The sequence below is a fragment of the Schistocerca americana genome, chromosome 11, assembly GCF_021461395.2.
Source record: "Schistocerca americana isolate TAMUIC-IGC-003095 chromosome 11, iqSchAmer2.1, whole genome shotgun sequence".
NCBI lineage: Eukaryota > Metazoa > Arthropoda > Insecta > Orthoptera > Acrididae > Schistocerca > Schistocerca americana.
The window spans coordinates 146414162-146436796 of NC_060129.1; the positions used below are offsets into that span (position 1 = coordinate 146414162).

At 43.7% G+C, this 22635-nt stretch overlaps 2 protein-coding genes across 2 annotated transcripts; both read right to left on the reverse strand.

The window, feature by feature from the left end:
• Nucleotides 1–1363: 1363 nt before the first annotated feature.
• Nucleotides 1364–9664, reverse strand: LOC124553404. Its single transcript, XM_047127269.1, has 4 exons — nucleotides 9541–9664; nucleotides 7553–8511; nucleotides 7024–7450; nucleotides 1364–1509 (listed from the first exon to the last, which is right to left on the reverse strand). The coding sequence occupies exons 1-4, from the start codon at nucleotides 9662–9664 to the stop codon at nucleotides 1364–1366; spliced, it is 1656 nt and encodes a 551-aa protein (XP_046983225.1).
• A 2678-nt stretch (nucleotides 9665–12342) lies between these two features.
• Nucleotides 12343–13302, reverse strand: LOC124553405. Its single transcript, XM_047127270.1, has one exon. The coding sequence runs from the start codon at nucleotides 13300–13302 to the stop codon at nucleotides 12343–12345; it is 960 nt and encodes a 319-aa protein (XP_046983226.1).
• Nucleotides 13303–22635: the final 9333 nt, after the last annotated feature.

The following is a 22635-nucleotide window of genomic DNA, read 5'->3' on the forward strand; positions in this document are numbered from 1 at the left end:
GATTAAAGAATTGTTCAAGTGCACCACAGTGTCGTGTTAATTTGTCGGCTACAACTTGTATTTGTCTAGTTGTGGCTAATAGGTTATTCTCAAGATGTGTCAGGCGCACCTGTTGATGTACCAACACTTCGTGATTAACTTGTGTTTCCGAAAGCACTTGCTGTGTGTCCAAATCCCAGCGTTTTGCGTCTGTTTCATCAGGAGTCCCAAAGACAGATTTTAATAATGTACCTCCAACGGGCAACCAGGCTCGTTTGAAACGAGGCCGTGGTACTGCATCCCTAATACTGTTCAATTGACTTCGAAGGGTTGAAATAATTCTAGTCACTTCCCACAAAGATCGGAGAAACTCGTGTTCCTTCGTCTGCATCAAGAAGATTTCATATTTTGACAATTGCTGAGCTGTATCATATAAAGCATGGTCTTCCTCTTCTAATAATGTTAAGTTGACATCAGCTGACACAATAGCATAATGTGGAGTATGCACCAGATTATGACGATGTCCAAAAAGCACTCCAGATGTGGAAGGGTAGACGTGAAATGGAGGCGCCTTAACGGCGACGACGACAACCGTTGAGATTAACATGCTTCCCATTGCGGATGATAAATTGACAGCCATTTGAACGGAGGTTGCTTTCAGCTTCCAATGTTGATAACGGTCGACTGCGAGAGAAAGTATTAGTGACCCTACAAGTAAAAATTTCCTGGCTTACTTGATGAGTAATTCAGAGATGACAGAGGGGGTACAACGTTGTAGCAATAATTACCTGGCAAGTAGCGATGATGGACCAGTTCAGTCACGCTTACTGATGAAGAAGGCCACGAAGTAGAATCATGGCAGGCAACCAACAATTTGGCAGCCGTGGGGTGGGGGTAGCAAGGCGGCAAGACAATGGTGTAATTCAACACTGAGTATCCGCTGATCAATCACACGTCAGCAAAAAAGACACTGAACGCGGAGGCAGTACTACGCAGCGCAGACTAAGCGTAACTCGCTGGAAAAATTTTTCAACCTGCTATGGGACGAAGGCCAAGTGTCGTTAATTAATTTGAGATTTTGTACGAAGAAAGTTTTTTTAAGGGAATAAAATGAGAAGGAATCCTGTGAGCATGGTGTAAACCTGCACAGCCTAGGCACCTCCCACACATTGGCCACTATGCAGGGGCACCCACCCCACTAAGGCTCAACACAGCGAGAAGGGTGAAGTACTTCATAAATTTCAGAACTAATATTGAGTGGTTTTTCAGCTGTAGAAAACCCGAATGAGGGTAGGACAACTCAAGTTAACTCAATAATCATAGGATCTTTACTTACAGAAGTGGTCAATAGAGAGATTAACTGTACTGAAGTCGGAAATGAATGTTAGCGAGAGCGAGTCTGTTGCTCGTGAATACAGAGGCTGGGCGTGAAGCAGTGGAGGCGGCGCAGCGCAGCTCTATCAGCGCTGAGCCGGCAGAGTGCTGAGCTCAGATAACAGTCGGAGAGCGCTAGTGGCTCTGCGTCCGAGACTAAGACATTGTAAGTGCAACTTAAAAGTAACAGTTTATTGCAAAGCAATAATAAACGAATAGCTGATGTCACAAAGATGTTTGATTCCATTTTAACAGAACAACTGAAGTGTTCAACAGGTAAATTGGTTACGTCGTTGACTAAAACAAACTGCTACTGAACATTACGTACATACGTACGTACTTCCCTTTCCCCTTCCGAAGAGCGGAGGGCATAAACGATAAGAGCCTTGTTCATGTACTTAGTATATGACAATAGAGGTCTGGTAACATCAACAAGTTACACCAAGGTAGTGTGGATATGAACAGTGTGAGTGTGTTGTAAGTTGTTATTGGGCGTATGAAGTGTTGTGTAAATGTGTGACTAATGGTAGTTGATGGCGGATACGAATTGAAGGCCAATAGGTGCTATCAGAGATACTTCCAGTCGAGAAACAATGAAAATTAAAAGGGAATACCGAATATGACACACAAATAACGTATAACCATAAAGTGTACTAACATTAATCATAACTATAAATTGATAGCAATAAAACATGAATTGAAGTAATAATAATTGACAAGAAATAAAATAAAGGGAATATTTCCCGAACATGAACTTCCGAATCGGATACGAAATCCATCAGGGGATGTTGTTTTTTAGTCGGTTGACAAAGTGCATAAGGGACTACATCAGTAGAATCAGACAGTGTGTGTGTATATAAAACAACATTGTTCTTAAAAGTGCAGTTTGCACTGTCAGATGGTGAAAAGCAACGAATCCGTTCAGCAACGGAAAAGGCTGCCATTTGGGGAACGGTATCTGAATCTTTGGCAGAATCCGATGATTTTGCAATGGAATTGCCATGAAGAAGAAAGTGGTATTGTATAAAATGTAATAAAAGAGCATCTGGGGCTCAGTTCATTTGTGGTTGAGTGCCAAAGGCGTAGCGTGAGCGCAAATTGTCTCACGGTAATTGATGTATGAATTGTTTTGTGGTCAACCGAGGAGCCTAGGATTCGGTGACGTGTAGTGCGAATGAGCTACCTACGAGTGACTCGACTAATAACTTCAGCAGTGCATTAGTGCAATCTGCAGACTTGGATTGATAATTATATAATTTGCAGGGCAATGGAGCAACCTGCGGACAGTGCTAAGGCAACCTGTCTAATAATTGAGGGGTAGGCAGTGCATTGGAGCTATCTGTGATACCGTGGTTCAGCGGGCCTAAGGGCGTCCGTCTGACTTAATAATAATTAGTGTAGGCACATGGGTTTCCTGCGATACATGGAATAAAAGTATCAGCGGCGTTATTAGCGACCTGCTGTACTAGGAAAATCCCGACTGTTCAAGCAATAAAAATAGCTCTGAAGCTAGAATAGCATACATGCATAAATAGCGTCACTTTTTGTGTGCGCAGTACATAACACTGCATAAAATGAAAATCATGAACTATAAATCACTAGAGCTAGCATAATGACATAATTAAACACAATGACATATATTGACAGGAAAATAAAATCACAGTGATGTATAATAATAACACTGTAAGTAGTCGGAACGCTCAACGTTAACATGTAACACTGGCCACCTGGGGCTGGCTGCTAGGCTGTGTGTGTGTTTGTTTTAAAACTGACGATAACAAATTGAACTGAAAGGACAACTAGGCACAGTTCCCGTAGCGCTTACATCACCGGCTAATTAAAGGCAAAGTACGTATCCCACAATGGATCATCGGCCGATATTTTGGGGCAAGACTGCAACAAGGGAGAGCAATATCTCGGTGTAAATGGGTGGTAAGATTAAAAGACCGGTTCTGTCAGAAGAGGGTACCTAACATGTTGTAGGGGCCTCCTCATCGACAGAAGAAGGAAAACAGGATAGAACAATTACCACGGCGGTAGAGTAAAATAAATGGGGAGGGCAAAAATAACTGTGTAGCAACCGAGGAACAATCGCCCACCGATATACGGCAGCCCGGACGATTGGTCGTTTGTGCCTCGTCAGTAGCATGAAAAACCCGTGGCATTGCATTGGTTTGCCCATATCTGGCCTTGTCCAAGGAAGATAACATTAAATGTCCTCATAGTTCGATGTGTAAGAGGGTTAGGGCTGTAGTTCGTAGCTTATACAATGAATCAAAGCAGTAGTGAAACTTCACTTATAGGATTGGCAGACTAAGGTATGCAGAATAATGTAACTCGTTAAGAACTTCGTGTGATTTATCCAGCTAATGTGAAACAAAACAAGGAAAAGAATTTAAACAATGAATCACATCTACTTAATATTTATGTTAAGATTTATTGGGATGTTTGAATGAATTTTGTTTGCCGTGTCTTCCAGCTGCATGAAAGAAACCAGCTTGGAGCTGTTAGGGAGCGCGCAGCACACGCGTAGGTGCTGAGTAGGCACCGGCACGTCAGCGGTCATGTGAGACGGCGTGCAGCCGCGAGAGACAGGCCGCTACAGCAGCGGCAAATATCACGCGCTTAGCGTGTACAAGAAATAACGATGAATTAGAAATTGCTAATTATCTAGAATAAGAGTCTTTTAAAAAAGCTGTTAGTTATATAAAATGTTGGTACGTGCATTGTAGTCTGTCATACACGGAGGATAGGTCAGTAATTTGCGGTTTGTTTTTGTAACTACTCGGACGCGCCGCGTGTTGAGACGCTGGAGGCGGCAGCGCACGTGGTGAGCTGTTACTGGCTGAGAAAAAATGATGGCCGCCGGCCAGTTCTTGGCGAGGAGATGGGACAGCGCTGAAGAGAGGAGGGGAGGCGACAGCTGATGTGTTGCCCCGCCAACAGCTGGTCCCGTAAACAAAGCGTATGAGGCGTATGCATTTCAAGTCCTGGCTTTTTCTGTTCCGATTACTTACGGTTAGCTGCAGCAAATACAGAACTACGACATATAGTACAATACACTAGACGTCAACGTAACAAGTATTAAGAAAAGCTCGGAGTAAAAATACTCCACATGTACTGGTTTGCCAAAAAGATGGCAATAGAGGACATCGAAGAATATTATTCGGAGTTAGCAGCCGCGGTACTGCCAACACCAAGTGTAATGGTTGCATTTGAAGCAAGTCAGTTGCATGACGTCTAATGCGTGGCATTGCTTGCAAAACATAAAACATAATCATACATATGAAAATGAGCAAAAACGCATGACAGGACTGGGAATTGACAATTGAGAATGGCTGGGAACTCCGTGGTGGCCAGGCACGTCTTACTTCCAAGTCCCTGGAGAAATTGACTTAACCTAAGCACAATAAAACATAACATAAAACTCTAATTAGGCGTGATTAATCACGCGACCTCAACCCATAAGGGTGTCGATTCCGCAAAGGGTATCTACAACCCTGTGGAGGTAATCTCCTCCGTTTTTTCTTTCGACTTTGTTCCACTTGAGGTGGAGGTGACACAGGCGGATGGGGGGCTGCGACCTGTTGTGGTGACACAGCCCTACCGTGGTAAGGTTGCAGGAGGTCAAAGTGCACTATCACCGTACGATCGGTTAATTGCAGTTCTGTATTGACTGGTGAGGTCAACCGTACAATCCGATACGGGCCTTCAAAGCAGGGAGAGAACTTTTTAGTTCGTCACTTTTTGATTGCCGGGTTTTAGTAACACTAAATCACATGTTTGATAAGTAGGTAAAGCAGCATTTTTGTTCTGCCTGTGCAACTGTTTATTAGTAGCTTTGATATTATTCCACTTTACCTTATACTAGATCGTTTTTAGCCGGCGGGCTAAACCTTTTACTTCTTTTATTTCTACACCTTGAGGTAGTTTGTCTATTTCGAACGGCAAATTCGTCAGCCGTCCAAACACAGCTTCGTAAGGGGTATACCCCGTGGATTCATGTATTCGGGTGTTGTATGCAGAAGAAATATACGGTACATATCTGTCCCAATCAGCGTGCGTTTTTGCAACATAATAGGATTGTCGCGTCCCAAGCGTGGGTATTGCAAGGGATTGAGCGACACGGTTCGTAAAAGGGATTTAGCCGGTTGACCTCAGTGAGAGGGAGGCTTTTTTATCTGGCTAAGATGTGGAAATCCCTGGTGTGAAGGACAAGGCTAGGAAGCGGGTAGAATCAAAGTCTTGATAACTTTAACAAATTGCAGTTTATTCTGAATGAATACAGCTCACCCTAACTGCGCGGTGATTGCATTCACAGGAAGGCCAAGTCTAACACAGAGACAGTGGCCGACTCCACCGTTCCGACTGCCTACTAGAAGTTCTGCAATGTTTCCTAACACCCTACGTTAGAGTCCCGCGGCTACGCCTTAACGCTCTCCAGCGACTATCTCCCGCTGCCTGCCTACAGCCCGTTCCCCAGCCCAAGTCGGCTGCTGCTATCACTCTCTAACTCTTCGACCTGACCAGACGAGACCCGACAAGACCCTCAGAGCGGCGTGCTCTCGGGTTTTGTCAGCGTTTCCCCTTCGACCCTGCCAGCGCTCTGCATGACGTAGCGTCGAAGGCAACTTGTCCTTATTTGGTATCGTTAAAACATTGTTGTTGCTATTGTTCTTCAGAGGCTGAGTGGAGGGATAGAGGCGCCTCTCCCTATATGGTCACACACTGCGTCCTGAGCCCTTCATTGGCTCCTTGTGACGTAGCGCTGTCCCCACCGAGGGCCCTCTTTCTTTCTCTCTCCACTCCCAGACCTCTCTCTCTAGCCAGGAATGCATCTATTTATACTCCTTACTTGATTGCTTATCATGAGTCCCTGCACAGACCTTTGTTTGTATCTGCTGGCTGTTTACTTTCTTATCAAGCACCCAGCTGCCCAGCAGTTGGAGTGCCGCCTCGGCTGACCCTTCAGCCACACCTGGCGTCCAGCGCTACAACTTTAACTTCTTCCTACGTACTATTCTTGAGGTACTGCAATTAGACTTGGCTTGTTCCTGTGGTTACAACACCTCCCCCGCCAGGGAAATTGGTGTTACTCCTCAGAGTAGCGTCAATTGAGATTCTTTCATTTTATTTGCTTACATTTTCTTTTGTTACATCAACACTTCATATGTTTTCTTTTTCTTTCATATACACTTAATTCCATTAAGTTCTTTGTGAGACACAATCATTTTATACATACATTTATCAAGATACACTTTCTTTTTTTTTCAAATCATTGATACAATTACAATCAAGGTACATTTTTAAAAGCGTTGATACAAAATACCATTTTCATTCAATATTGGTAATTGCAAGTACATACAGTTTCAAAATGGACAAAACACTAAAATAGATTACACCTTTTCATAAGACACTTCTAATATAGTTTAACTTTTGATTTCACTTAACGCCTGTTTCTGAACAGAACTGACTCTTCTTGGTTTTTCCCACATCTTTCATATATTACTACATCTTCAGTTTCTTTATTAGCTTGTCTTCTACTTAAGCTAGTCTCTGGGTAATGATTTACTATAGTGTTTCTTATACATACTTAACCACAACAGTTACTATCGTCAAAGTACTTCCATAAACTTTTGAAGCATTCTTTACAGCATTTACAATTTTTACAACAACATGTTATTACAATAACAATGACTATTGCTATAGCTATGTATGTAGTTATTGAGTAATGTGTAAAGTATCTGGAATATTTTAGTTCTTCCTCCTGCCTTTCTGCCATTCGCTGGACATCATCCAATCTTCTCCCAGCGACTTTCAAGTCGTCTAATTGTGTTACTACCTGCTCCAGTGGTAAATCTAACGTTAGCATTGAGACATTTTTCTTTTCTTCGTTTAAAACACAACAGTCAAATTCTAAATTAATTTGAGATATTATATTTTTCTTTGTTATGTTACTATGAATTACTCTATCTGTTTGTATGAACACTCTCGTTCCATACCCTTTACATTTACTATAAAAACTTATCTTTCCTACCCCTTTCATTAATAAGTCTTTCAGGGGTTCCTTTCCACATAATACTGTCAGTCCTTCTTCCTTAGGAGTTACTTATAGCCATTCGTTACTGTTTAGATGGGTCCAAAGGCTCTGATTCAGTGCGACTATTTTTCACACACAATCTTCCGGAATTTCTCTTACCGGTTGTAACAATTTGGCTTCGCATTCCTCACGGTTGAATGTCGATAGCAATGGGAATGACTGTCTGCACAGTCTTCTGTTCTTACTCAGTTCTTTACATTTTAGATCATCCGCAGAAAGCTTCGCGTACTGCCTTTTGGATTCATCTATCAGTAGAAATTCTTTCTCTGGCTGTATGTATATGTACCTTCCTTTCATATTTGGGATCTCCTTTGGTAATGGGAGAACTCTGTACAAATTGAAATTATTATTATCTATTAAAGGAGTATTAATTACGTACCCTAGTATGCTACCGGAAATGAAAACATCTAAATCAATTATTCTTAACAAGAGGTAGCCTGATGACTCCGTGAGAGGAACAGGAAACTTCACGTCCTTTAATTCGTCTCGTATTAAACTTAAATACTTCACAATTTGCACTGGATTAATGATGTGAGGCTGCAGTATTCCCTTTTGAGCATTTACAATGGCATTTATCATTTGCTCGTACTCTTCTTCGATTTGGCCAAACACTGCCGCTAATTGTAATACTTGTTCCGTTACAGTGGCAAAAGATGCTACTCGTTTGAAACCCGTATCTGTTTCCTTCACGTATTCCTTCATGAACCTTTCTAGTCTCTGCATGCCTGTCCTTAGAATGTGTTCATTTGATTCTAGTGTATATACTGTTCTGTTTACTCCAGCTAATGTGGCCCTTACCACTGCCACCTGTTCCTTAGTTAACCTCAGCAATCCTTCAGAGTTCCTCTCCATAGCATCTATTCTTTCTTTATAGTACGCTGCGTCTGCTTCGTCCAATGCTCCGAACAGTATCTTACTTACCTGTCCGACGAAGTTGAATACTCCTCTCTTTCTTTTGGTTTCATGTTTTGTGAGTTGCTGTACGAGTTGCTGCAGACCTGTAATCTTTTCCACATGATGTGTGACTTGCTGATCTAGTACTCTACATTCTATTAATCCTACGTTTAATTGTTTCAATGTGTCATGGCACCTCTGTACCGCTGCCTTACCGTACCTCTCTGCTTTTTGAAATCTTTCCGTTATTACATCTAAGTTAACATATGTGACTATTCTCCACGTGGTACTGTATATCTCTATTTGTCCTACGTGATCGTAATATAGTCCTGATGAACTCTGTATTGAGGTCACTTTGAAATCGTTCGTTTCATATTCTGATGCAACGAAGCTGTATGTTGTTATCACTATGCTGAGTTGCACCACTTGCCACTTGAGTGCCATACCTGGAATTTAAAAGAACTGTTTCAGCCTGTTGGCATGTACTTTTGTTTCCATATTTCTCTTAACTCTTATAACTACGTTAGGACCTTCCACTTTTAACACTTCAAATGGACATCTCCGTTGCGAATCTAGTTTCCGAGATCTATCACGTCTCACTGATTCGTCGTGTAATAACACCTTGTCCCCTACATTAAATTCTTTTGGGTTCTGTTTCAGATCATACTGTCCTTTACTGATTACCTTACTCCTTATAATAGAATCCCTAGCCACTCTATGGGCTTCCTGCATTCTCGCTCTTAGCTTATTGACATACGAATCATAATCGTAACTTACCTGCGGTGTTTCTTGCTGTAGTACTCCTGGTATGTTAACCTTCCTTCCGTAAATTAACTCGAATGGTGTGTAACCTGTGCTGCTGTGTGGTGTAGTGTTGAACACAAAAATTGCATACGGCATCCATTTGTCCCATGAACTTTGATCTCCTGTTACAAAGTGTCTGAGATATTCTACAATTGTTCTATGACTCCTTTCTAGAGCACCATTTGACTCAGGGTGGTACGCTGTGGTGTTTATACATTTTACCTTCAACAATTTACATACCCTTTTGAATACGTCACTCAGAAAATTCGATCCTTGGTCTGTTAACAAGACTGATGGAATCCCATATCTTAGTCCTATATTTTCTACAAATGCTTCCGCTACAGTTTCAGCGTCTTGCTTGTCAATAGGGACTGCTACTGTGAATTTACTCAGATCGTCCAGGAATGTTAGCATGTACTTTTTTCCTGTACTAGATACATCTAGTGGACCCACTACATCCATTGCACATTTTGCAAATACTGTTTCAGCTGTGTCTGTAATTTCTAAGGGCATCCTTGTTTTCATTTGTGTATTTTTGTTCTTTTGGGATGATGGACACTTCCTAATATAATTTTCAATGTCCCGCTTCATTCCGCGCCACTGCTTGTACGCTTTTATCCTCTCTAATGTCCTATGCATTCCCTGGTGCCCTCCCAAGGGATTATCGTGCATCTCCTTTAATATACTTTCCTTTTCTTCGGGGCTAATTTCCTCATTACTATTTGTTTCCCGATCTATCTCACCTGACACTTGCGCTTGCCACACGTTTACGGAACTCTGTTCCGCCTTAGCTTGTGCTACTGAGGTTCTTTCTGCCTCCATATTTCGCTTTGAACTTATCTCTTCCTTTCCTTCCTGCCTTATCTGGCTTAACGCGTCCGCATTACTGTTTAGCCTTCCTGGCTTATATACTACCTCGTAGTCGTACTCTTCAAGCTTCAGTCTCCACTTTAGGAGCCTCGAACTCGGATCCTTCACACTAAATATCCATGTTAGTGACTTATGGTCTGTCACCACTGTGAATTTTCGCCCATACACGTATGGTCTAAACTGCTTTACCGCGTACACTATAGCCAACAACTCTTTTTCCGTTGTACTATAGTTCAGTTCTGCTTTGTTCAGTGCTCTGGATGCATATGCAATCGGCAAGTCTTCGCCAATCTTTTTCCCTTGTGATAACACGGCGCCCAATGCTGCGTTACTCGCATCCGTTGTGATTATAAACGGTTTCGTAAAGTCAGGATACTGAAGTAACAGAGGATTCACTAATTTCTCTTTCAGTTCCTCGAACGCATTCTTCTGTTGTTCTCCCCATTGGTACTCTACTCCTTTCTTTAAGAGCTCATGGAGAGGTTTTGCAATTTTGCTGAAATTTGCAATGAAACATCGATAGTACCCTATCAATCCTAGAAACCCTTTCCGTTCTTTTGTTGTTCTCGGCTGTGGGAAGAACTTCACCTTCTCCACCTTTGCCATATCCGGTGACATTCCCTTGTCCGTGATACAATGACCTAGGAAGATTACCTCCTTCCTCAGGAATTCACGCTTGTCTGGTTGCAACTTCAAATTGTGCTCTCGCAACCTGTCAAATATTTCCCGGAGTTTTTCGTTATGCTCCTGCAGGTTTTTCCCATAACATACTATGTTGTCCAAATAGACAAAACATTTAACACCTTGTAAACCTGCCAATAATGTGTTCATCAGTCTCTGGAAACATCCTGGGGCTCCTTTGAGTCCCATCGGCATTATTTTGTATTCGTAATGTTGATAGTTTGAGCTGAATGTCGTTTTCTCTCTGTCCTTCTCGTCTGTCAATATTTGATGGTACCCGCTTGCGAGGTCAAGCGTCGAGAAGTACTTGGCTTGCCCTAATTGATCCAGGATATCGGAGATATTCGGTAGTGGAAATGCATCGCCTGTCGTGATGTCATTTACTTGTCGGTAGTCCACTACGATTCTCCATTTCTGTTTGCCACTGGCATCTAACTTCTTTGGAGCTAACAGTAACGGTGCGTTCCGTGCGCTCTTGCTTTCGACAATTATGTCATCCTTCAGCATCTGCTCTATTTGCTCTTTTAGCACTGCCTTTTGTGCTTCAGGGATCCTGTACGGTCTAGCGTTCACTACCTTCCCCGCGTGTTCCGGCGCAATCGGTATTCTATGTTTCACTGCAGAAGTATAGGACAGTTTGTCCCCCGGTAGATGAAATACATCTCCGTACTCCGTGCAGACCTCGGCTAGAGCGCTCTTTTCTTCGACGTTCAAATGATCCATTCTGAGTTGCCTTCGCAACACACTAGCACGACTTTCCGTCTTACCTACTGCATCAGTGCTACATTTTACTTCGCGTACTTTCGCTATTCTTTCTAATTCTTCCGTTATTAACCTGACATTTCGTAGTCGAACTCTGTCCTCTGACACGTTCAATGCACTTACTGTGCATCTCCCATTTCGCACTTTTACTAAGGACTCAGGTACGTGCACCCCTTGTGCAATCTCCTGCCTCGGTATGACCATTTCTCATTCGATTCCCCGTGGTACCTTTCCGTCCACTTTCAACAACAATATTCTTTCTTCCCGCCTATTTCTGAATCTGCTTCTATCTCTTGTCCCTTTGGTTCTTCCTCTACTACTAAGGGTATATCTCGCCCTTTTAGTCTTATTACTTTACCTGCATAGTCCAGCTTGATTCTATGCTGTGTTAAGAAATTTCTCCCTATCAATCCGTCGTACGGAATGTCTAGACCTCTACCGTACACGTGAAATTTCTGTCTCACCTTTTCAGATCCGTCTATACTTAAGTTTATTTGTACCGTGCCTATTGTGCTAACGGCTTCACTCGTTACACCCTTTAACCGAAGCTTTTCTGTTTCATTGATTCCAAGTATACTCTTTACCGGAATACTCGTCCTCTTTAGCAAACACAATTGTGCTCCTGTGTGTATTAGTAACTTCAAATACTTCTTTAACTCTACGCAGTACAATATGACCACGTCGTTTTCTGTTGCACAGTCGATTACCCTCACTGTGGGTTTACCTGTCGCAACAAGGCCCGACTGCGCGGCCTTGCCGTCTCTTAGTTTCCCTGTACCACCTTGCCTGTTTTACTCGATACTGGCACCCTGCCTTTTCTCCAGGCGTGCCAGGGCCCTTCGTGGCAATCTTTCGCGTAGTGGCCCTGCCGCTTACACTTAAAACCAGGGCTTACACTTAAAACACGCAACATCTTTTACTCTTGTGCACGGAACTCCGCAGTTCCCTGGTAAATTACACTGTGGACATCTCCACTCTCGTAACCCTCCATCGGTTTCTCTGTGATTTCCTCTGAATTCCCTTACATCTATCGGGTGAACTTTTCTTAACTGCACCCGGCATTCCATGTCCGTGTGTCCCGGCTTGTCACACCCATAGCAAAAGTTTGTAAACTCTCTACCCGTCATGGCCCGTACTCTATGCTCTGGCCTGCTTTTCCTACACTTGCTGGCTATGTGACCTCTCAGCCCACAATTGAAACATTTCAACTCTTTACTTTCTCTCACGTTTTTTACAGCTTCTTTATTTCGAGTGTACGTTACCCTCGGGGCTAGTCCCCGCTCTTTCATGGACAATATCGCACTCTCCTTGTGCAGTGCCAACTCCACTGCTGCTGCCAACGTAATTTCATCGCCTCTGCTTCTCACTATTGTTTGTATTCTGTCATTACTTAACCCCTGTATAAAGCACGCTCTTCCTAAGGAATCAACTAGTTCTATCGCACCTTTCAAGTTTTCTCTGGCCGTAACTCTGTTTACTGCTTCTCGAAAATCTCTCTGCATTTCATCTATTCGGCTTGCCCACATTGCTATTAGTTCCCCTTGTCCCTGTCTGGCTTGGAAAATTCTACATGCGTAGTAGTCTATAGTACGCTTACTGGCATAGTTTTCTTCTAAAACGCGTTTCACCTCTTGCCACGTACCTGTGCGTTCACGCACCTGCAATCTCGACCTGGCCTCACCGGTTATCTTTGCTTTAACGAACTTCAATAACATTTCGTGTTCCTCTGGCTTTACTAATTCAAAAGCTGCATCTACATTTTCGATAAATTCCCTTAAATCCTTCTTGTTCCCTTCGAACACTTTCGACACAATACATAGGGCCTCCTTCACTGGCATCTTACCATTAGTGGGGGATGACGCAACTTCATTAGTTAGGGGCATCTTAACTAAGTTAATACTTTACACAACAAAATACAATATTCTTAAGACAGTTGTACAAGTACCGCTTCTCTTGTGGTGCGCCGTCTGCTCTGTCGACCCGCGTCGTCCCGGGCTGCTCCGCGCTCTCTTTGTGCCCGCGCTGTCTCTGCGCCCGCGCTGCTGCGATGTGTCGGCCGCCGCTCTGCTGGGCTGTGCCGACCCCGTCGCTCTCCTCGGCTGCCGCTGCTACGGCTGCTGCCACTTCTGCTGCTGCTCGGCCCGGACCCTCGGACTCGAACGCTGGCTGCTCAGGCACCTCTGTGCCTCGTCGCTCCGCGTCGCACTGCCGCTGTCCTGCGTCGCCCTGCACCCGCGAGGACTACCTTTCTGGACTCTGACGTACTGGTGCTACTAGTACTGAAAGTTGCGAGTCGCCACAACTTCCGGCCATTTGCCACAGTCGCTGTAGCAAAATCTAATGGCTCCTACCTCCTATTTGTCTATGCGCCTTTGTGATAACCCCACACCTGGCACCAAAAGTTTTATTTATGTCGCGTCCCAAGCGTGGGTATTGCGAGGGATTGAGCGACACGGTTCGTGGATGAGATTTAGCCGGTTGACCTTAGTGAGAGGGAGACTTTTTGATCTGGCTGAGATGTAGAAATCCCTGGTGTGAAGGTACAAGGCTAGGAAGCGGGTAGAATTAAAGTCTTGATAACTTTAACAAATTGCAGTTTATTCTGAATGAATACAGCTCACCCTAACTGCACGGTGATTGCATTCACAGGAAGGCCAAGTCTAACACAGAGACGGTGGCTAACTCCTCCGTTCCGACTGCCTGCTAGAAGTTCTGCAATGTTTCCTAACACCCTACGTTAGAGTCCCGCGGCTACGCCTTAACGCTCTCCAGCGACTATCTCCCGCTGCCTGCCTACAGCCCGTTCCCCAGCCCAAGTCGGCTGCTGCTATCACTCTCTAACTCTTCGACCTGACCAGACGAGACCCGACAAGACCCTCAGAGCGGCGTGCTCTCGGGTATTGTTAGCGTTTCCCCTTCGACCCCGCCAGCGCTCGGCATGACGTAGCGTCGAAGCCAACTTTTCCTTATTTGGTATCGTTAAAACATTGTTGTTGCTATTGTTCTTCAGAGGCTGAGTGGAGGGATAGAGGTCACGCACTGCGTCCTGAGCCCTTCATTGGCTCCTCATGACATAGCACTGTCCCCACCGAGGGCCCTCTTTCTTTCTCTCTCCACTCCCAGACCTCTCTCTCTAGCCAGGAATGCTTTCTGTTTATACTCCTTACTCGATTGCTTATCATGAGTCCCTGCACAGACCTTTGTTTGTATCTGCTGGCTGTTTACTTTCTTATCAAGCACCCAGCTGCCCAGCAGTTGGAGTGCCGCCTCGGCTGACCCTTCAGCCACACCTGGCGTCCAGCGCTACAACTTTAACTTCTTCCTACGTACTATTCTCGAGGTACTGCAATTAGACTTGGCTTGTTCCTGTGGTTACAACAGGATAACATTTTACAAATTGTACGGTGTACGCGGTCAACGCGACCGTCGGCTTTAGGATGGAAGGGAGTTGTACGCCATTTTTTTATTCTTAGCAATTTACAAACTTGTACAAATAAAGCAGACATGAAATTGGTTCCTTGATCCATTAAAATGGCATCAGGACTTCCAAAAGGTAGTATCACACGATTTACAAACTCTCTCGCCACAGTTTCAGCTGTCATGTCGGGGAGGGGAACTAAAATTAGATAACGTGAAAAGTGATCAATAACAGACAAAATGTATTTGTTACCTTGTTGCGACTGTGGAAAAGGACCTTGGAAATCTAAAGCAAGAATTTCGAAGGGTGAAGATGCCTGAGGATGTGTTTGCAGCGGCACTCGCGGATGCCTATTTTGTGCTCGTTGTGCACACGGCAGGCAAGATCTTACATACCTGCCCACGTCACGTTGTCGGTATTGCCACCAATATCGTGTCGCAATTCGAGCGTTCGTAGCGCGTTTTCCGCTGTGACATGCTTGGATTGTGTCATGGCATTGCCGTATTATACGTCGCTGCAAGCATTCCGGTATTACCAAACGATTTCCATGAGGAGTTCTTTGATACAAAAGGCCGTCTATTACTTCAAATTCTGGCAAGGTGGCGTATCTTTGACATTGAACGTCCACCTGCTGTGCTTCTTTTAACTCTTCAATCGATACCTCGTCTGATTGAATAACACGCACTTTTCTACTTAACGCATCAGCATTTTGATGCAACCGACCAGGCTTGTGCCGAACTTCAAAATCATATTCTGACAGTTTCATGGCCCAGCGCATAAGTTTGCTGTTAGGGTCTTTAAGATCCAATAACCACTGCAGAGCAGAGTGATCGGTAAGAACTGTAAACTTGCGACCATAAAGGTAACATCTAAAATAATTAATTCCAAAAAGAAGGGCAAGCAATTCCTTTTCTGTAGTACTGTAATTAGTTTCTGCTTTATTCAGTTGACGAGAGGCATACCCAATGGGTTTTTCCTCACCATCTTGCACTTGGCTTAGGACACATCCTACAGCAAAATCAGATGCGTCACAAGATAAAATAAAAGGTTCAGCGAAGTCTGGGTAAACAAGTAGAGGTGAACTAGTTAAAATAGTTTTCACTGTTTGAAAGGCGGTCAAACATTCATCCGTCCAAACAAAAGGAGTATCCTTTTTCAACAATTTAGTAAGTGGTTTGGTAATAGTAGCATCATCTTTAACAAAACGGCGGTAATAATTTGCAAGGCCAAGGAAGGATTGTAATTCCTTTAAATTTGTTGGAATAGGAAAAGTGTCTACGGCTTCAGTTAATCGTGGATCTGGCTTGACTCCGCTGGAACTGATGACATGACCTAAATACTGCACTTGTGATTGAGCAAAAGAACATTTTTCTAATTTTAAGCTTAAATTAGCATTTTGTAAGCGCAACAGTACACTGCGTAGATGTTCAGCATGTTCAGCAATGGATTTTGAAAATACGAGGGTCAGTCAAAAAGTAATGCCTCCTATTTTTTTTTTCTACGTTTAATTGTCAGGAAATTTAAATGCAATTACATAGGTTGAAAACCACAACATTGAGGATCATTTTGTCATTTTTCAATGTAATCTCTGCCCATCTCTACAGTTTTGGTCCATCTTTGAACAAGGGCATGTATCCCAGCACGGTAAAAATCACAGCTCTGCTTCCTAAGCCATTGACGCACGGATGTTTTGACGGCCTCCTCATCTTCAAAATGAATCCCACGATGAGCTTCTTTTAGTGGCCCGAACAGATGGAAGTCTGATGGTGCCAGGTCAGGGCTGTATGGGGGATGAGGCAAAACTTCCCATCCAATTTTGACAATCTCGTCAGAGGTGTGACGACTGGTGTGTGGTCTTGCATTGTCATGCAAAAGAAGAACATCTGCCATTGATTTTGTTGGGCGAACTCGCTGAAGACGTGCTTTAAGTTTGTTGAGGGTTGTGACGTATTGAACAGAATTTATTGTGCATCCCTGCTCCAAAAAATCAACCAGAATCACACCCTCTGTATCCCAGAAAACTGTTGCCATAACTTTCCCTGCCGATCGCACAGTTTTGAATTTTTTCTTCCTCGGCGAGCTTGTGTGACGCCACTCCATTGACTGCCTCTTTGATTCGGGTTCAAAAAAATGCACCCATGTTTCGTCCCCGGTCACAATTTTTTTCAGAAACTCATCTCCCTCCAAACGGAAGCGCTGCAAGTGTTGGGAGGCTATTGTTTTCCTTGCCTCTTTATTCTGATCGGTTAACATTCTTGGAACCCACCGTGCACAAACTTTTGAGTACCCCAATTGTTTAATAATCGTGATCACACTGCCTTTACTAAGAGAAATAATGCGACACACTTCATCTGCAGTCACCCGACGGTCACCACGAATGATGTCATCAACTTGCTGAATGTTGTGTGGAGTCACTGCACTCACCGGCCTGCCACTCCGCTTTTCGTCAGTCAACGGTGTTTGCCCTTCAGCTTCCTTACAACGACGAACCCATCGTCTAACAGTGCTGACATCCACTGTCACAACACCATACACCTTCTTCAGTCTTTCATGAATGCGTATGGGCGTTTCACCTTCTGCATTCAAGAATTCAATCACACAACGCTGTCTCAAACGAACATCGATGTCGGCCATCTTACAAACTTCTGCTGTGCTGCCACCTGTTGACACAGAAAGTTACTACTGCAGTGGATTGCAGAAGAAGGTTTGAGGAATGGCGCCAAATTCAAATTTTTCACTTAACTTAATTTCTTTAAGTAGAAAAAAAATGGGAGGCATTACTTTTTGACCGACCCTCGTATATCATCAAGATACACAAGGCACATAGTAGGTTTCAACCCACATAATAGCAGATCTGCAAATCGCTGAAAGGTTGCTGGCACGTTGCGAAGCCCGAAAGGCATCCTTAAGAATTCATATAAGCCACCAGTAACTACAAAAGCTGTCTTAGCTCAATCTTGAGGAGCAATTGGAATTTGATGATACCCACTGCACATGTCTAATGTTGTAAAGTACCAGACGATCGAGTGTTTCATCGATCCGGGGTAATGGATAATGATCTGGAGTAGTAACTTTGTTTACTACTCGCATGTCTACACAGAGGCGATAGGATTTTTCTCTGTCTATAGATTTCTTTGGAACGACTACAATTGGGCTAGACCACGCACTAGAAGAGGGTTGTATTATTCCTGCTTCTAGTTGCTGTTGTATAGTTTCCTCTACCACTGACTGAAGATGGTAGGGAATTCGGTACCCTTTTTGAGCTATTGGCCTAGCATTTCCGGTTGGAATCTCATGTTGGATTAGATCTGTTGCTGGTAAATATTTCCTGTCTTCAAACAACCATGAATACTCATTCAATACTTCATTTATTAGCTTTTGTTCATGCAATGGGAGGTGACTAAGCTTAGCTTTAAACTTATCTGGATGTGACGTGATTGTCAAAAGGTGTTGAGAGGCGGCAGCAGTCTTTTTCTTATTCAGAGAAGGGGTTCTCATTGGCAACTCATCTTCTGTGATAACCTGTAAGCTGGCTAATACTGTACCACACAGTATTAAAGCTTGCTTGTAATCTGGTAAAGAGTTTCATTCTGACAGAGTCGATCTACCAAGAAATGAACCTCTTCGGATTCACGTATCCCGACAGGCACCCAAAGGATCTTCCCTGTGCCTTCTGGTATCTCCACGGGACTACAGGCTTTTAGCATCGTTACGGGAGACTCGGAAACTTGGGAAACTGATCCTTTTTTCCCAGCTCCGCTCGCCCGCAACGTGCAGTCACTTCCAAAACGGTGCACGTTGTTGCCAAATTGGACGGTATTTAACCTATAGTCAATAACCCCCTGGAAATGACGCAGAAAGTCACTTCCCAGGATGATGTGTGCCTTTTACGTACAACCTCCATCGTAAAAGCATATTCTGTGGAGTCCAACAATGAACTCAACTCAACAGCTGCCATCAGGTTTCACTATGCCGGAACCAATACCACTGATATGGTAACGCGGCGGTTGCAATGTTCTTTTATCTCTCTTCAATAAAAATGCCAAGCTGATCTGTGCGCCTGTGTCATTTAGCACGCGTATTGGTTTGCGGCCTCTAACATCATCGACAACCACGCTTGCCACCTGCATGATTCCCTTATAAGCTAGGGGGATCACTATTTTTAACGGGGGCCGGGAGGGGTGGCACTTCCTGCCCCGCGGCCGTTTCCCGAATTCTGTGGTTGGTTTGAATTTCGCCTGGAATTTGCAGGCGGTTGTGGCCTACTATTTGGACGATGCACGCTTTGGTGACCCATGTTCCTGCACTGATGACAATATGGCACGCGACATTGCTCTGCCACATCTCCTTGTCTATTACAGCGCCCACACTTAGTATCGTTCGAAAAGACACGTCGGGGCTCGCTTTGCCGCGCGGAGACGGCCACAAATCGCCTCGCCTCCTCTCTCGAGAGTGCTAATCGCACGGCTTCGTGTAGGGTGCAGGGGGAAGCTACCTTGATTTCGCCCCCTATTTGGGGGTTTATGCCACGAATAAACACGTCTATCGCACGACATTCTGATTCTTCCAACAGAACCTCGTTACGGGCAGAACTGGCACTTAGTGCGTACGTGTGGCATGCGACGCTTCTAATCCTGTCCGCGAATGCTTCTAAATCTTCACCCGTTTTTTGCTTAAGGGCGGAAAGCAAGTCGCGACATTAACTAGTACCACGTTTGTCTGTATACCTTTCAGTCGACCCTGTTGCAAGGGACTGGAAGGTAGGGGCATTTTTCAAGCTGTCTACCGACTGCACATAGTTCCGCGCTTCGCCGGTGACTTTCATTTTCATCACGTTTAAGAGAAATTCATCTGGCCAACCGCAAAGCTATCCGATGTCCTGGATATTCTGGACAAGCGTTCGAATATCCTCGTGCGGCTTTCCAGCGAACGCCGGAATAAACGCTACTGCTGGAAAGCGCTGCACCAAAGTTGAGGTGGCTACAGCCACAGGTGATTCTGCACTAGTGAGTGGTGGAGTCACCTGCTGTATTGTTACCTTTTATTATCTTCTCCTCATTAGCTATTGAAACAACATCGCTTTGTAATGTAATTTTAATTTTCACCAAAAGCCCATTCAACACATCGCAGAAAAATACACGTCTTTCGTATCAAGACAAGAGAGAGAGAGACCTCCATTAGTTCTTAAAAACAAAAAACTACGCAAAAGTAAAAAAAAAAAGAACAAAATTATTTATAAAATCGGTCGCTGGCACAGCGCTCTTCTGCGTGCGCGATCGTAAATTACAACTTTGCGGAAGTCAAAGTACCATTACACTGCTTCGGCTGTTCTTCCACTAGCACTTGCTTAGCAACATTAGATTGCGGAGAAGCCATTTAAGATCATCTATCTGTTGCTTAAGCTTCGCGTTAGTTAAAATTAACCGGCTGCTCCTGCCTCCAATTGCTGCCTGGTGATCGACATGTGCATCTACACCACCGTAGCGTGGTGTATGCTTACTCGCATAGTTTTCTTCTAGAACTAGTTTCACCTACTGCCACGTCCCTGTGCGTTCACGCACTTGCAGTCTCGATCTGGCCTCACCGGTTATTTTTGGTTTAACAAACTTCAGTAACATTTCGTGTTCCTCTGGCTTTACTAGTTCAAATGCCGCATTTACATTTTCAATAAATTCCCTTAAATCCCTTTTATTCCCTTCGAACACTTTCGAAACAATACATAAGGCTTCCTTCACTGACATCTTACCGTTAGTGGAGGATGACGGAGCTTTGTTAGTCCCGGGCATCTTAACTATGTTAACACTTAACAATATAAAGATACAATATTCGTAAGACAATTTTATAAGTACCGCTTCTCTTGTGGTGCGCCGTCTGTTCTGTTGATCCGCATTGTCCCGCGCTTTCTTTGTGCCCGCACTGCTGCGATGCGTCGACTGCCGCTTCTGCTGGGCCGTGCTGACCCCGTCACTCGCCTCGGCTACGGCTGATGCCGCGTCTGCTGATGCTCGGCCCGGACCCTCGGTCTCGAACGCTGGCTGCTCAGGCACCGCTGTGCCGCGTCGCCCTGCCGCTGTACTGCGTTGCCCTGCATCTGCGAGGACTACTTTCTGTACTCTGCCGTAGTGGAGCTACTGATGCTGAAAGTTGCGAATCGCCACAACTTCCTGCCAATTGTCACAGTCGCTGTAGCAAAATCTACTGGCTCCTACCTCCTATTTGCCTATGTCCCTTTGTGGTACCCCACTCCTGGCACCAACATTTTTATTTATTTCCTAAGCTTGGGTATTGCAAGGGATTTGTAATGTTTCCTTTCCTCGGGGTTCTGCCGTGAAAATACAAAATAGAAAATCTTATTGGGGTTTGAATTTTGATGGAATAAGTTACAGATAAGGCGGACTTCGTATTACTGATTGAGATGGTGCTGTAATTTGACCGTGAATCGCAGACCGGGTCAGCAAAACTACAAAAAGCTACTTAAGGAAATAGCATCAGAAATAAGTTGAAATTTACCTTATAATTCTGTCAGAAACGTAGTATCTATTATAATATAGTCTTCGTGGCTGCATCTGGAATACTTCTTGATTTTCTTGTAGGATTTCCTCTTGTTCTCCGTCTGATGAAAATTTCTTGATGTTCTCTCTGTCTGGAGTAATACATAAATTTGGCAATAACCATTGCGAATCACTACTGAAATAACTTGAAGATACCGTGTGTTCGTTTCGTAATATAGTTTTAATTTCCACTTAAAATCATTCTTTAACATCAGCGCCAAAAAATACACGTCTTAAACATATGAAGACAAGATAACAAGAGAGTAATGAACTAGCTGTTAAAACAAGCATCTACACAAAAGTAAAAGAAGATCAAAATTACTTATGAAAATCTGTCGCTGGCGCAGCACTCTTCTGCATGCGCATACATAAATCACATCTTTGATCTGGCGGAGGCGCGGTAGTCAAAGTACCGTCACAACGCCACCAAAATTCGACTGCTGAAGATCACAATTTCGTGTTGACACAATGAACAAACTTTGGATTTTCTTCAAGTCACACGCAAGAGATCCAGGCAGTACACACACACTCAGAAGCTGATACTATGTTTAAAGACATTGGAGCAATATAATAGAAACATTTATTGTTCGAATTAATTCCGTTGTAAACACGATCGATGTGAACTGAATTCAAATGCTGTGCTCAGCAACGATAATACGCCGAAGTGCAAAGACATTAATGTTACGAGTCGTAAAGAAGATACACACCAAAAATTTATAAATTAATCCAGACAGTGAGAACTTCAAGAAATTTTCATCATACGGAGAACAAGAGGACCAGCAAACAATGAAAAAAGGACATCCTACAAGAAAATCAAGAAGTATTCCAGATGCAGCCACCAAGACTATATTATAATAGATACTACGTTTCTGACAGAATTGTAAGGTAAATTTCAACTTGTTTCTGATGCTATTTCGTACAGTCGCTTTTTGTAGTGCTGCCGACCCGGTCTGACATTCACGGTCAAATTACAGCACTATCTCAATCAGTAATACGAAGTCCGCCTTATCTGTAACTTATTCCATCAAAATTCAAACCCCAATCAGATTTTCTATTTTGTATTTTCACGGCAGAACCCCGAGGAAAGGAAACACTACAGATTGAGCGACACGGTTTGTGAAAGCGATTTAGCTGGTTTACCTTAGTGAGAGGGAGAATTTTTCATCTGGCTAAGATGTGGAAATCCCTGGTGTGAAGGTACA

Bases quoted from the DNA above. Each gene is read 5' to 3' on its own strand.
- LOC124553404 (XM_047127269.1), bottom strand. From the start codon at position 9,664: ATGCCCTTAGAAATTACAGACACAGCTGAAACAGTATTTGCAAAATGT. The intron at 8,512-9,540 runs GTAAATTCACAG...AATTAAACGTAG, and splicing joins AACATTCCTGGACGATCTGA to GATTAATAGAATGTAGAGTA. The intron at 1,510-7,023 runs GTAAAAATTGTA...ACAATGTCTTAG, and splicing joins TATTGTAATAACATGTTGTT to TCTCGGACGCAGAGCCACTA.
- LOC124553405 (XM_047127270.1), bottom strand. From the start codon at position 13,302: ATGCCAGTGAAGGAGGCCCTATGTATTGTGTCGAAAGTGTTCGAAGGG.